The sequence below is a fragment of the Dysidea avara genome, chromosome 1 (assembly GCF_963678975.1).
Source record: "Dysidea avara chromosome 1, odDysAvar1.4, whole genome shotgun sequence".
In the NCBI taxonomy this organism is placed as follows: Eukaryota; Metazoa; Porifera; class Demospongiae; order Dictyoceratida; family Dysideidae; genus Dysidea; species Dysidea avara.
In genome coordinates, this window is record NC_089272.1 from 37,904,373 (window position 1) to 37,920,487 (window position 16,115).

Here is a 16,115-nt window from a genome sequence, read left to right on the forward strand (position 1 = left end):
CAGCCAGCCTATAGGAGAGGACAATTTTTATACAGTATTACTTTTTGTAAAAAAAAATATTACATCGCTTTCTATTCACCAGTAACTGGGGAATTTACCAAGATATAGTGTTTGGCCTAAATACACCCATGCAATCAAAAAGGCTGTTCAAGATTAGTAATGGCAACAATAAAGCTACGTTTTACTGCAACGTAAACAAATACACATAACACATGTTTGCTATATGGTACAGAAATGAAACAAAAATATTCTTACTCTCTATGAAGATGCAAATCTGTTGGTATATTAGATATTTCAATATGTGTCTTCCTACGCTGCGTACTGAAGCAATTAATAATGCATGAAACTTTATGTAGCACATGTTGTTTACCCAATGTTTAATGGCATTTATCTCAAAAACAGAATTATGCAAACAAGTCAGGTTTCTCTCAGTGGGTCACATATTAAACCCATGACTAGGTTCTGTTGTTCTTTGCCTAGCATCAATTATTATATCATTATCTGATACTATTAGGGAAATAAAATGAAACTGCTTCACAATTTAAAAGTCAAGAATGCACATTTCATGGGCAAGGGAAACTTCAAAAATATTCTTACAAGGATGTTCACACATGCACATACATGTATGAGCTCAGTAACAATGTGTTGTAAACAGTAGGCAAACTTGCATCAGCACAGATCTGCATACATACATATTACATACATACATGTATTACACACGCATGTGCATTACAAATGTATGTATTGTGAAGCTTAATGAAAACATACATCATGTACACATACGTACATAAACTGTAGATATGATCTCGTTATAGAATACAAAAGCTTCTGTCAAATTGATTTCTGGTAAATAATAGGAATATGGTTGCAAAGTACTGTCGCCTTGAGAATTTCCAAATGGATAGAACTATGGGAAAGGGGAAAAAAGCAGCACAATTACTACATTGAATCATATGTATATTATTTTACGATTACTCCTTACCTCTGATATACATGTGCACATATCTGGATCACAAACATCTGCAGATACAACAAAAAATATATTATCATATATGGTGAAAGCCAAAACTATAGCAAAAGATCAATAACAACACACACACATCATCTGTGGTAAGATACTACGTATTATTGTGGTATATGGTGATGTTCAGATGTGGCGTGAAATATTCTCCTATATTTACAATTGCATAAATGATTGAGCATAATTATGTGGCAGATTGTGTGCTATCATGATAATGTACATACTGCACTATGAACTGGGGCACATCACAATTTCAAACATTCTTTGATAGTTATTGATTAGAAAACAAGCCTACCAAATTAATGTAGCTAGTAATCAAAGGAACTACATACGAATATTGCCAATGTGTACTAATTCATGTAGTTTGATACTACAGAGCAGATGCACTTCTTTTCAATCTGTTGTAAAAGGCACCATGAAAGTATTTATAGTAACCTTACCAGTTACTTGTAGTTCAATCATCTCACTAGTATACTTCACACCATTGACAATAACAGAACAGTTTAATTCTCCACTATCTGTTACTTCCAATTCAGTGATATTAAATGATTGTTCAGTTTCCATATCAAAAGAACATCCAGTGGAACAACTCCAACTAAACTCACTATCAGATGGTGGAGTAGGAGTTACCATACATGTTAAGGTGAGGTTAGACCCGAACAGAAACTCAATAACATTGTTGGTAGTATCAACAGATGGATCAGTGATAATAGTAACATTGTAGCCATCATGATTACCTGCATCATATACAAAACATCCACTAGGTTAATATACAACATATAACAAATTGAACTCAAAACTATAAGCCACTTCAGTCGGCATAACAATACCATAACAATACCATAACAATACCATAATTGAAACCACAACACCACCTTAGGTATTGTTGCATCATAGTAACACCTCCACTTCAGTTAGTTTACTTTAATAAACTGTTAACTTTTAATCTTTTTGCTTGCTTAAGATAGCCACTTGCCTATGAGTATCACCATTGTATTGACAAGTGTGCAGTAGGTAAATTTTGCTCACCACAAAGCATGCAATGTACAAACTTGCAGCTAGAAGTAACTACAGTTTCAAGACAATCCAGATTACTAGATGGCTTCCTAATTAAATTGTGCCATATTATCCTTGAAAATGTATGGGGAGCACCAGAGAAAATTATACCTTTTTCAGTTTTAAAGCACTGTGCATGCCAAAGTAGTTAATTCCAACCCAATAAACTATTATATTTCTGAGATCGGTAATCAATACTCTATCTATTGAGCATATAAAAAGTCCAAATTTCCAAAATTTAAAAATTGGACTGGAATGCCTACTTGAAGTATTCTTCTCGTAGCGTTTTGTTCAGCCCTATTGACTATTTTGTGAGTGCAAAATCTGAAGTTTATGGAATCAAGAGTATTATATGTAATAGTAACCAAGAGCATCAAACGGTTGTATTACCCTGTGATCAATGATTGTGTGAAGTAACACGAATACACTGTTCGACACTCTTGGCTTCTATTATATACTCTTGATGGAATGCACGTATTAACCCAAAGACCTAATGCTGTAGCTCACAAGAACATCAAGGGTGTTACCAAGGGTGTAAGGGTTTATAAATTTCATAATTGCACATGTGGAACTTGTTTTGACTCTATTTACAGTACTGCCAAGTTACCTCTTCCAACCTCTTTTTGCAGTAGTGTATTGACTAAGCAGCTGAATAATAATAGCATCATACCACTAATGTGATATTGTGCACCTTCACTGCATCATTGCTTGTAATGAATTGGAAACATGTACTCATTAGGTATACCTCTCAGCTATTAAACTGCATGCACATTGCATATATCTGCTTGTGTGCTTACAGGAGTATATGTACGTATATATAACATGATCATGTGAAACTTCAGATGAACTGATAGGTATATATTTGGCATATAGCCCTCAAACCACTCACCTATGGTTTGAGGCACATGACACTAATGTGTTATGTTTATAAGCAGGCTAATAGCTTGCATCAGGCACCATGCAGTATGATCGATCACTAAGCCGGTTCAGGCTGATAGCCTTACTGTGCTGGGCGATCAATCGCACCACAGCCAGTAAGAGTTCAACCACTGGATTCATTATAAAGCCATACCTGACAACTTCAATGATGGGTAGCAAGAGGTAACTACATTTGTTGATATGAATGGAGAAGTCCTGAAGATATACAGTGATTACTTAGTCCTGCAATCAATTGTAACTACCATTCTGACTTGTGAGGGTAAGATTACCAGTATGTCTACCATGCCAAACTATGGTGAATTAAGTGTAAGTTGTTAATTACATTAATTGTGTGGGATTAGGTTGTTAGTACTTTGTGTATTGCTGGTAAATTTTACATGAACCACAGCGTACTTCGGTGTATTGTACTTATATACACCCCTTCTCCTCAGTAATCAGAAGTTTACTGTTGATAAGCCTCTCGGCAAAAATGATAAACTTTCTCTGATTTAGAAGTCAGGGTGTATATATACATGCAATATACCTTGTAGCCATGGTATATACACGTATACACCATTTTTTTCATGGGCATTCAAAGGCACCGCTTGGGGCTTAACTCACATATTACCCAGCCAAAATCTAGATATTGTCCTAGCAATATTATGGGAACATGGTTCGAAGATACCATACACTTAGACTCATTATATTGAGTGACATGGACGGAGCATTTAATTGTGGGTTTGGGTTTACAGGTTAGGCTCAGTGTAGTTGCTAAGTTTGGACTACTTGACATTTGCTAAACAATGAATGATAGACAAAATAATCATCTGGGCAATGCGTGGATGTATATTTCTACCCGCCATGTGTCAGCCATTGAGCAGGTCACGGAACAACACAGAGAAGACAACCAGACTATAAATAGATGATCATGAGTAACTTATAGTCCTAAAACATAATAAGTTACTTACTGTCCAAATAGCGAAGTTAGTAGAGTAAATTTACAAAATGCTAAAACTAAGGATCCCACAATAGCAATTTTTCTGGTGCTGTGTGTAAAGCATGATGACGTATGAACAACATTCTAAAGGCTATTAGCCAACGCTATTGATCAATCATGAGATACTGATGTATAAAAGAAACAGAGTGAGTGCTCTGTAGTTCTTTCGCCGAGGTGAGTGTGCCTAGAGTGATATCACTTATACCACAACTGTGTCAGGTTTTGCTGATATATACATCCTTAGCCCTCGAGACTGTAACTAATGCTTTGGATATATATATCAGCAAAATCCCTTGCAGCCATGGTATAACTACGTATTTCATATATATGACAAAACTAGAATTGATATATGAGATTTATTATCCACCAAAGTACCTTGTGGTACAGTACTCTTACCTATCTACTAAGACATATGCAATAGTTGTAACACGAGCATGAGGGCTTTGCCTGATGTGTATGCCCAACAGCCGCAGGGTCACAGGGCATACATATCAGGAAAAAACCAAAATGCTCTCTGTTACAGCTAATATGTAACATTTCTGATCCATATCAAGCCAATAGCCTGAAGCCAGTGATAGCCAATATGAGTGCGACAACTGGATGTTTTATACATATATGCCTAAAAGATTCAATCATGGGTCAGCAGCTGGCTACTACATTTGAGTATGATGAACAGACTAATCCTAGAAATATTATTGAGAATTTCAGTTACACGAGTTTGCATGAGTTTTAATGTTGTAACCAATGTAATTAAATTGATTATGGAAAAATTACAGAATTTACTAAAGGCCTAGATGGGTAAGGTTGCTTGTGCAGTAGTCACTTTGTGTACATTGGTAATTTTGTTTTAGGGTGTGATCCGTATTTGAAAACGTGCGGAAATGCTTGTTGAATAAGCTATGGTAGGGTTACCAATGTAAAACATTGGCATAATCAAAATAATTTGCTAACTGTACATGCTGGACTAACTATCACTTGAATATGGCCGCAGTGACTGGTAGTAAATTCTACTAGGTGGAAATCGACTGAAATATCTGCAAATTATGAGAATACTAATTCCAGGAAACTATCACAATATTGCACTTCAACCTTCCTCTGTTCACCAAAACTATTGGTGGTTTGATTGGTGAAGCATGATTGCCGTTGCTGCATCATTTAGACAGGATGCTGGTATCCAAAAAGCAGGTTTTCATCCACATAGGCCAAATTAATAATATTCAAAACTTCCTCACACCACAGTAGTAGTCCCCCATCAGCAAATGAAGTCACATACCAAGTATGGTTAAATTCTGAGATTGCTAGCTATCTAAGGAAGCCTGGAAATTGCCCAAAACAGCACTTTTGTTCTCATCACTTGCTCTTTCAATAACTAAAAACCATAATTGTGGTGTAAAACAGCTTTAAGAACCATTAAATATAACTATATAGCACCAAGAATTTTGTCAAATTTTGCTGTTAGAAACTGTGAAAAAAACTGATAGGTGTTTCCAAATAACTTCGGATTCACGTGGCTTTGGCTACTAATAGCACTATAGGCCAAATTTGTGTCGATGTATGGCTGTTATAACCACTAGACAAGACATCAAGTGCAAGATCTAGTGCTAAATCACCACAAGGATGGTAATCATGTCAGTTATTTGGATAAATGTTTATTAGTTCATTTTTACAGTTTATAACAACAAAACTTGACAAAGTTATTGGTGCTAGTTATATGCTATGGATCTTAAGTTGTTTTACACCAACATGTATGGTTTTAAGTTGTTGACAGAGCAAGTGATGTGAAAAAAGTGCTGTTTTGGGTGAATTATGCCCAATACTGGGCTCAACCAGATGGTTGTCAATCTCAGAAATTAACCATACTTGGTACGTGACTTCTTTGCTGATGGGTGACTATTACTGTGAGTTTCAGATAACATTTGTTTGATCGTTGTGGTTGAAAACCCGTTTTTGGACTCCAAAATCCTGTCTAAATGATACAGCGATGGTAATCATGCTTCACCAATCAAACCACCAATACTTTTTTGTGAAGGTGTGCTCACAAAGGAAAGTTGAACTGCAGTATTGTGATAAAGGATTATTGTTTCTGGGAGCTATATCTCATAATCTCATGATTTGTAGATATTTCGATTGATTTCCACCCCAAGAAGCAATAAAATTTACTGCCACTACGACTGACATGTAACAGCAGTTAGCAAATTATTTTGAAGACATCAATGCTATACCCTAGCTATAACACTAGTTCTTACCATATTTTGCAACTCATGCATGGAATAAGGAGGATAACAAAACACTTTCAGTCTGAGTGGTCTGAGTGGCAAATCCAAGTCGTGAATACTAATCACGTGAGCATTAATTGACCTCCACAATCGATATTGGCCTTAATGTCTACATAATTTCTGCCTAGCTGTAGTCCAGGAAGTAGCCTGGGCAAAGTTGCCAACTGGGCTACACTGTGAATGTAGCCAGGGTGGCTCCTTGGATCTGAAATGTGTGTTGGTGTTGTTTGCTGCTATGTATATATCTACTTATGTATATTACCAGTTCTGCTTTAGATGTAACATCACACATCAAACTATTTGCATCACACAATACAGTGCACTGTATATACTAACAAAATTTATTTATGCATATACTTACCCTGCGAACCCAAAATTAATAAACTACACATCAACAATAACCGTAGCATTGAACTTCTATACAGCTCCATCAGATATCAGCAGGTTGCACACATGAACTATAGAAAAAAGTTTAAAACCATTGATGATAGTATTAATCAGATCATCTACACTGGACATTAAAACATCAAAATCTAACCTACAGGTGGACATATGACCAGTCACATATACTGTAGTTGCATGGCTAAAGTAGAGTATATGAGCTAAATCGAACTTGCACATCGGGTATAGATTATCTCCCTTTTTTCTGTGCTTGTATTGCTATGATGTCTACTAGAATTGTTTTCTTGTCTAGGTAGCCATTAAACAGTGCTTGTAGTCAAACAGATTTAAGTCTACTTTTAGTACAAGTACTGTTTATAGCATACAGTACAGTAATACTGTATATTAGGAATGGGCTGGCCAAAAATGTCACCATAAAACCAACCTCACAATAACTTGTGATTATACGGAAAAGTACAAAATCAGTGTGTACCATATACTCCAAGTACGTAGTTAGCAGCTTTAAAGGTTAAAAGACAAGTTATTGATTATTTTGTAGTAGAAGAAGTGCCATTCAAAGATTCTCACTATCATGCATGATATTGCTCCATAGTCATGCTACATGAACGTTTCTGTAAAATACGTGCTCGTACTGGCCGTACATATATGAAATTCATAAAAAGTGGCCCTAGAGTTTTCTAAATCCTGTAAAATCCTGGTTCTTGATGTTTAACTATTAATGTAAAGTTTACAGTAAATGGCACTCATAAAAATAGCTATCTGTTTCAACACTTTCAGAAGACCAAACTTACGTGTTATTGTAAAAGAAATTTAATTAACACTTAGATGAGAAACCACTGAGCGGTTTACATTACCACTATATAAGGTTTGTTACTATATATACATATGTAAAAATAACCACAAGCCCATTAATAAGAATGATTATGTGTGATCATATTACTATGAAAAAATAAAAATGAAATACCATTTAGATCATGTAATAAAAGAATTATTGGAAACTATAGCTATCATGCCAGCAGTGATGATAAAGAATTAATACTGACTTATATAACTTTGCCTGACCAAAGTTACATGTGCAAAGTAAATAGCTACATAATTTCTCCCACCATTATTTTATTTTTTAAATTGCTGTTCACATTGTTTGTAAAAATGAAGTATTCTCTAATAGTGGTATCAACCCCCTTTTGGTAGTATCGGACTGGCATCGGTAAAGCCAATACCAACCGATGCTTTGTATGATGTCTAGTGCTGGGCAGTATTGAAAAATAGCAAACGGTATACCTTCCATAAAAAGTATCACGGTGTTACTAAATATCACGGTGTTACTAAATATCACGGTGTTACTAAATATCACGGTATTAATCTAAAAGCCATCGGTATTAAAGTAACTGCCATTTACCTCAACAAAAGCACCAAATACCCATGGTAGCTTAGCAAACCTGACAGGTACAAATTACCACAGACAAACTTGTTTTGGTTAGCTGACTACATCAGCACCTGCCTGCAAATATTGTCACATATCTGGTTACCTTCTATACATGGGATAAAACAAACCCACAGGGAGGCCATAATGCCCAGACGGTATGACAATTAAAAAAACAGGCAGTATCAAAACCAGTATGACTTAAATATCACAGATAACTAACAATACTGGTATATCACCCAGCTCTAATGATGTCATCTAATTGCTTTTCAAGATGGTATACATATGGAGTGCATATCAAACAAAGTTGAGCAAAAGTTGAAAATAGTGAAAGAAGCCAGCCATTAGCATTATTAGTACAGTGGAAGTAGCAGCAAGCCATGGAATAAGATTCGCTGAAGCTATGACCTTGTGTCTGATGGCCACAAACCAGCAAACTGCATTTACAACTACTATTGGAATTACTAGCTGTTTTATGAGTGATGCCTCAGTATGGCAAAATATTGGTAATTTGGTATCAGCCATTTCCATCCTAATTGTACTCAGTATTATATCGGTAGTAAAACATGGTATCAGCTAGTGCATGATGACGTTAGGTTTGACTACTCGTATCTTGCAATATCTTGATCTGTTCAGCAAAAATCACCAGAAGAACATTTAAAGATTTTATACATGTTATAAATCTATAATGTTATCAAATGAACATTGAATAGAAAACAAGTAACATACGTACCTTTACAAGCACTTGATACAGTGAAAAGAAATGCATTGCAAAAAGAAAAATCAGTGTTTTAACATATGTGTGCATGTGTGTGCGTGTGTGGGGAAGAGGGCAAAATCATTTAGTCCCCAATTAAGCTATGTAACAAATTGCCATAATACTTTTAGGAGGGTCATGTTTATGCAGAATATAGACGCTATATGAAATACGTATACTGCATAGATGATTTTAGTGTAAGAGTCCTAAAAGAAAGGAACTTTTCCTTTTATAATTATGTACTTTGTCTATGGCAAGTCAAAAAGTAGAAAGCTAGCTACCACTGTACACAACTTAATTAATAGTTTCTCATTACCGACTGCATTTACTATTTTCCTACCTCATCAAGGATTCTTTGTACCACTGGTGACTGAGTGGAGCCATCCAGCACCTTTTTAGTTGGTAACTAGCTAGAGAAGTCTAAGACTGTATTCTGAGTCATTTACATTTTACATAGATCAATTACCTATCTACTAGCACATTGTGATATAACAGCATTCACATTAGCTACATGTTCATCGTATTTAAATATGGCATAGCTACGTATATAAAAAGGCCAAAACTGGGCTCTCTCCCGTCCTCATCTAATTTTTTTCATTTAGCGGAAACTTGGAATGGCCAACATGTATGATACTAACCTTACCTTAGCAACAATCTGGCTTTCGTTCAGTTGAATACGGTGGAGCAACCTTGCTTGAATCTCTTATACGGACACACCCTGTATGTCAATCACGCGCTTTCATTACTTTTCGCCACGCCTAATCAATGACCTTAGTGACGTCATCGGTTGTTTTTGTCGACTTGAAAGGCATAAATTCGTAGAGCTCTCAACTCACCATGGTGTTACCGTGAGACTAGAAGTTTTGGGCCTATTTCTCAAGGTCTCACGGTCAGGTTCAAGGTCACGTTCTGGATCGCATGGTTTTTTCATAGATTATATAGGGAATATAATATAATCTATGGTTTTTTAAACACTGAATCTCAAACCCACGATCAATCGAAATATTTCGTAAAAACGTAGCCCGACACCGAATAAAGCACATGTCTTTGGCTATAGACGTCTACTCTTAATTGGATGGAGAGCGGGAAATGTATCTTGTACCAGACATGCAAGACTCAAGCATAGAATATATAATCTATGACTCAAGTACGTAGCTACAGTTAGACTCGCGCGCCCAATAGTAGGAAAACGGGAATGTAGCTACTAGCATAGATTATATGGTAGGGAATATATAATCTATGATGAATCTTCCATTGGAGAGTTGGCACAATAATTCGCTGCCGTCCGAGTGATTGATCAAGCAATTGGATAGTTTCTAACACTTCTAGGGTTTCTTGGGGCAAGGAATACGATGGTGCAGTTAGTTTTCAGCTACAATAAATACAGTGGCGTAGCCAGGAAAATTTTTTACCGAGGCAAAGTTTATACATTGACCAAATTGAGGGTCTGCTTCTGACTCAACTGATTCACAGATACTTTTAAGTCAATTAATGAATGGAACAACTTACCCACTGCAATAATTGATCATGATGATTTAAGTCAGATGGGTGGTACAGCACTTGCAGGTTGACTATCTGGTTGGATGGGGGAAACTGTTTCAGAAGACTCTGAGCATTTTCTACATGTCATAAGTAATGCTCCATGCAACATAGTTAATGATACAGTATATACCATACTTCAATTATTAGACTAGTTTAATTGCATGCAACACAACTTACTCTGGAGATACTTTGAGTGGTCAGGCCATCCATGCATGGACTGCAAGTCATGTGCACTACTTTTTATTGATCTGATGTGACGTTGAAGTCAGAGATAAGTACCTCTTTCATCTGATGTTTAACTGCATGTGCTAAGCATGTCAAGCTAGGGAGTCTGGGGAATGCTCCCTCAAGAAAAATTTTGATGGCATGTGGAGCGGGCTATTTTTTTTTACGATGTGTCTAGAGCTCCGGCAGCCGGAGGTGGTTTGCCAATGCTACAGCTCCGTCAGTTCATCACGTGCCAAAGATATTAAGGGGAGCACCGTATCAGTAGCCGTAGCACCAATAGTGCTGCGTACTTTCAGTTGAAGACCGCCAATACTTCGTACGTGAGGCCAGCTTGACCCACTGAAGAAAGCACCGGAATAAAGCGGAGGACTGAAAAGTGACTGGTTTGCTACAGGGGAGAAAGTGCCCACTGGATTTTTAAGTCAGTGTTTTAAGTAGGCACTCTCCATGCACAATGAAGTGTGGTGATCCACTCCAAATTAGCTACTGATCGTGATCATTGGTAACTACTCATACACTGCAAGTTGAAAAGCCTGGTGTAACAAATCTTGCCGGCTTAAGCTTCAATGTTCCTCTGAGTGTAGAGGGAGCTTGCACGGCTAGATAGCTGCCAGACTAGTTATCAAGCCAGGCTGCGTCGTGATCATTTATTTTTGGGATTGAATTGGGTGAAGCCAGATTATAGTATACTACTATAGAGTTTGATGCATCAGTGTTAGACCATTCTCAAAACAAGAAAAATTTTAAGCCTTTCAAGATTAAAATTGAGGGTACTGATTTTTGCTGGTTGAGCATGCTATTTAAAGGTCAACCTGCCTCAGAGACTTGTAAAGCTTGAAATTGAAAAGGGTGAAAATTTATGTATTACTTTAAAAACAGGCTTAATTTTAAGACACTTAGGCTCTTGGATATCAAAATTAATAGTCATTTCAGTACTGAGTGTTTTAAGAGTCATGTTAAGGTTAGTGTGTATGCAGTTTTAACCTGGGAAATATTTACATATTAGCTAGACTGTCTCAAGATTGAACTGATCTGCATACAGTGTAATTGTCACTCACAATTTAGGGGCGTGTCTGAGATTTTGGGAAGGGTATTACATCTACATTATATAACATCAAGTTGCAGTTCCCCAACATGGAACAATTTCAAGTACTGCTCAAGTTCCCCTGCAGTCAAAAGATCAACATTTGAAATAGTTTAATAAATTCTCCACATCAAGAAAAATGGAGTCAACAGATCTGACTCCAAATTTTTACATCCCAATTCTGCAAAGTGTCCACCATACAGAAGTTCCCGGTATACACATATATCTACTGTATGCACACACAATGTCGTTCTGTATACTGGCTATATATCAAGAAACTGATTATTATTTTTTGTTGTCATTTACTGGCTGCACCTTTTATGGTACACAGTTAAAGTCCATTGATCATTTTAACTATAACAGTACAGCAAAGAAGAAATTTCTTGAAGTAAAGTAATTTGACTACTTCATGAAATAATCTTGCACTACCTATTGGTCTGCAGATTCTTCAAAGCATGAGCGGCATATCCATACTCTGCTCTTGGGTGATCTTTTGAGACCAACACAATTAAAGTGGTACCATACTAAGCAGCTTTCACAAACAATTGAATTCTGTTCATCATCAATTATCTCCCTTGTGCACCTTCCACAATACCATGTGGGATTGGCTCGTATTACAGACACTACACTGTTAATAGCTGCCCATGCTTCCTGGGTGCAATACTTCCTGCATATATCTAAGCAGACATTTTCATCAGTGCACGATGATGAAACCATCTCAGGTCTCATTTCTACATCATCCTCTTCTATAATTTAACTCCCATCTATGGCGTCCTTGGCAATTTGTAGATCAACAAACCAGGTTAAAATCACTAAAAATGAAAACATCTTCCAAGATCCACACAGGCTATTTAACAAACATACCAAGATCCTTTTGCCTAGCACCTTTGTATAGGAACGACACAGGCCTACTTCCTCTGAATTTCTTTCTAGGGAGACCAATAACAGTCTTGTCAGCTCCTTTAGGTCTTCCTCTCTTTCGCATTTTACTTGGTAACCTAATACTTTGTAACCCTGTGGATGCAATCAGATTGTGATAAATGTTTTGCAAATTTGTACCACAGTTCTAATACCACCCCTGTTAATTTACTGACTGCACTGTTTCACACACACAATGCACTACACATGCAAGCATACATACGTACACAAACTATACACAAACATGCACACACAACACATACTGTACTATATGTACACTTGCACAAAGCAAATGCAAGAATCAAACCCTTCAACTACCATGCTACGTACATCAAAATTACCTAGTGGACACCGGGAGCTGTAACATCAATGGCTACCAGGTGTTAACTCGGGAAGCAAATGCCAACTATCCATGTCCCACAAAGCAGGTGAAGGTCGGCTAACAATACCTTCAAGTGTGAGACATGATACAACCTCTTGTATTTTATTAGTCCTGCCCCAAGAGGATTTGACTTTTAGCACCTGAGTAGCACAAAGTCATCAGGTCTCCACGAGCAGCTAAGTAATGTGAAGAAAATTTCTTGCTCAAGGAAACAACAGTAACCGCATAACCAGGTATTGAACCTAGAATGTTTTGACTATAGGCAGGTTCTCTAGCCACTTGGCTCACGCACACATGCACACACACACACACACACACACACACACACACACACACACACACACACACACACACACACACACACACACATGTACGCACGCGCGCACACACCATTTACATCATTGCTTCTACTTTGCACTGTGTCTACCAGTGGTACAGGCTGATTTCCTATGCAAAATTTGAGTCAGTAGTCAATAAACTATAAAGTACCTTGATCATGATGATCCTTCTTTTCCAGTAGGTGATTTTCTGTAGTGTTTACTTCACTATTTCTTGTACCATCACTTTCATTATCACCATGGCTGGTACTTGATCCACTACTATTACTATAAACAGCATCAGACTGTGTTGTATATGTACCTATCAATAGAGTTCATTGTGTAAGTGTTGAAAATGTTTGTCAGTCCACGCTCACTAGCATATTCAACAGCTTTCTAGTGTTGTAACTCCAAAAGTACATAGTACTTACCAGAAAAGACTGCAACTTTAACACCCCATTGTTTATTCCCTCTAGACAACAAAGAAGTTGTAAAATCAAGCAAATCGGGTTTTCACTCAGCAGGTCACATATACATGATTGAGCCATGAGTACAGTGAGTATGGCTTTAATACAGATGTATGACTACAATAAGCACATCAGCTATTTACACTGATGATATGGTAACAAATTATGCATCACACATTCTTGCTTACTTCATAGTGCTGATTGTAGTCTGACTCAGACCTAGAATTTGCAGTTTTAACAAAATTTCCAATGCACGATCCCTTTCTCCAGCTCTGATTCCCATTTTGTCACAAGTAATCTCTCGTCTAAAACTTCGTAACACGTGAAATAAACAGAGCTGTAAACAAATACCAGGAAACTCTTTTGCAAAAACAGCTCTCTCACTGCAATCTTTAAAACTCTTGAGGAGGCCCAAGCTGGATTGTGAGACTTGAAAACTTGTATCATTTTGCTCATTGACTCTTCAGTTTCTAAAACTGTAACAAAGGAACACACAATTTCACTTTGACCATTTCCATCAACCACCATCATCAAGTACACGGGCATCCACAATTCTGTTAATTTATATGTTGCATCCACCAGTAAAACTTCTGGGAAAGCAGAAAAGGTTGATTTCATAATGCCATCTTGAAAAACAATACCAACAAGATTCTTGTCTTCATCACACAGATATTCAACTGTTGACCCTGGAAGAAATAGCTCTAATGAGCACGTACTACATATCAGGGTTGAAACTGATCTTGATGATCCACTGACCCCTATAGTAATTTTGGAACTGACCCTAAAACCAAGGTATGGACCACATTTTATAATGCATAACAGCAGTTATATCTAATACCAAATATTGAACAAAACATTATACACCTGTACATAAATCAGTGTTGAATCAGGGTCGAGTCACCTGGGTCACATTCTGAGTTGGTTTACAGAATATCCAGGTCTGACCCAAATTGGATCACATGTGGCATTAATCATTTGGTGACATGGAAGTGCATTAATGCATCATGGTGTATCATAGTCTAAGCTCTTTATTGAGTCACATCCACTACGTAGCATAGATAATATTTTTCTATTACTGTCTGTTGGCATACATGGAGCCATGTTCCACTAATCCATTATATAGTATCATACAACTCAATGGGAAACACAGTGATTGTATAAGTCTTTGCCAGCTTCTTTTGTGGGCCATGCCCACTTATTGGGAATGTGTGATATTGCCCATAGGTGATGAACCTACTTATTTAGCCAAACCAAAATTATTTTACTGACTGATCATTATTATAGCTCACACTATATAGCTAGAAATTTTAATAATTATGCTAATGGGGTGCCCAAAATATAGCTAGAAATTTTAGATATAAATAGTGAACATGAACACCTTTGGTTACTTCCAGGTCATCTGGAACGGTAGTAGTGGCCTGATTTCAATGTTGCCATAAATAGTATATTCCAAACCAGATAAGTTTTTTTGATGAACTACTTCAACAATATAATCACAAAAGTGGGTGTGGCTCCAAGGCCTACAGAGAGCAGCATATAAATCTTGCTGTTCGAGATATCATCCAAATTTTATTAGAAACTATTTCCGTGTTTCATCACACAGTCCCATTCTTGAGTTATTATTCACTAAACTTGGTCTCATTCTATGAGTTGGAGTGTAGTGTAGTGTACTAATTAAGGATCTTACAGCTTAACTGGCCATTTTACAAAAATAGATCAAAACATACAAAAAAAAAGAAGTATTTTTCACAGTACTATTTTTGTACCTGTATGTATAAATTTGCTGTACAGGGTTCTTCCTTTCTTTTCCATTTCTTTTCTATTGGTTGCTACACAAAATGTTGTATACCACCTGATTCACTTTGACTAAACCCTATTTTCTATAAATAGTCTGCAGAAGGTATGGTGCATTGTTTGAAAGACAATGTTATTTTCTGTAATTTTTAATTTTTTAGCATGAGACATTTTTTGATATGTTGACACCTTCGATGCCATAGCTAGTGGCCATTTGATATTGTTTAATACCACACCTCCATTATTGAAGGGGAGGGGCACAAACAGGCTAAGTTGTACTGGTGTAAATTCTCTATTAATTGCTATATTATTTGAAGCAGCACATAATCATGTTTCATTGTTGATTTTAGCCATTTTGGCCCTTGCAGATGGTTGTGAAGTCTTAAAAGCTTTTTAATGATTATGAATATCTCAAACAATAATTATTTTTAGAGGCACTTAGTACACATGAAGGTGACAGGCGACAGTTTGACAGTTGGTTTGATTTTGGTTTCAGGTGAGTTTACAATAAATAGTAGTAACAATTATATGCA

General features: G+C 36.7%; 1 protein-coding gene across 1 annotated transcript; it reads right to left on the minus strand.

Moving 5' to 3' along the window:
* Window positions 1–605: 605 nt before the first annotated feature.
* On the minus strand, window positions 606–9,602 carry LOC136246520 (uncharacterized). Its single transcript, XM_066037998.1, has 6 exons — window positions 9,494–9,602; window positions 6,630–6,726; window positions 1,462–1,758; window positions 983–1,020; window positions 788–907; window positions 606–680 (listed from the first exon to the last, which is right to left on the minus strand). The coding sequence occupies exons 2-6, from the start codon at window positions 6,697–6,699 to the stop codon at window positions 606–608; spliced, it is 600 nt and encodes a 199-aa protein (XP_065894070.1). The 5' UTR covers window positions 6,700–6,726; window positions 9,494–9,602.
* Window positions 9,603–16,115: the final 6,513 nt, after the last annotated feature.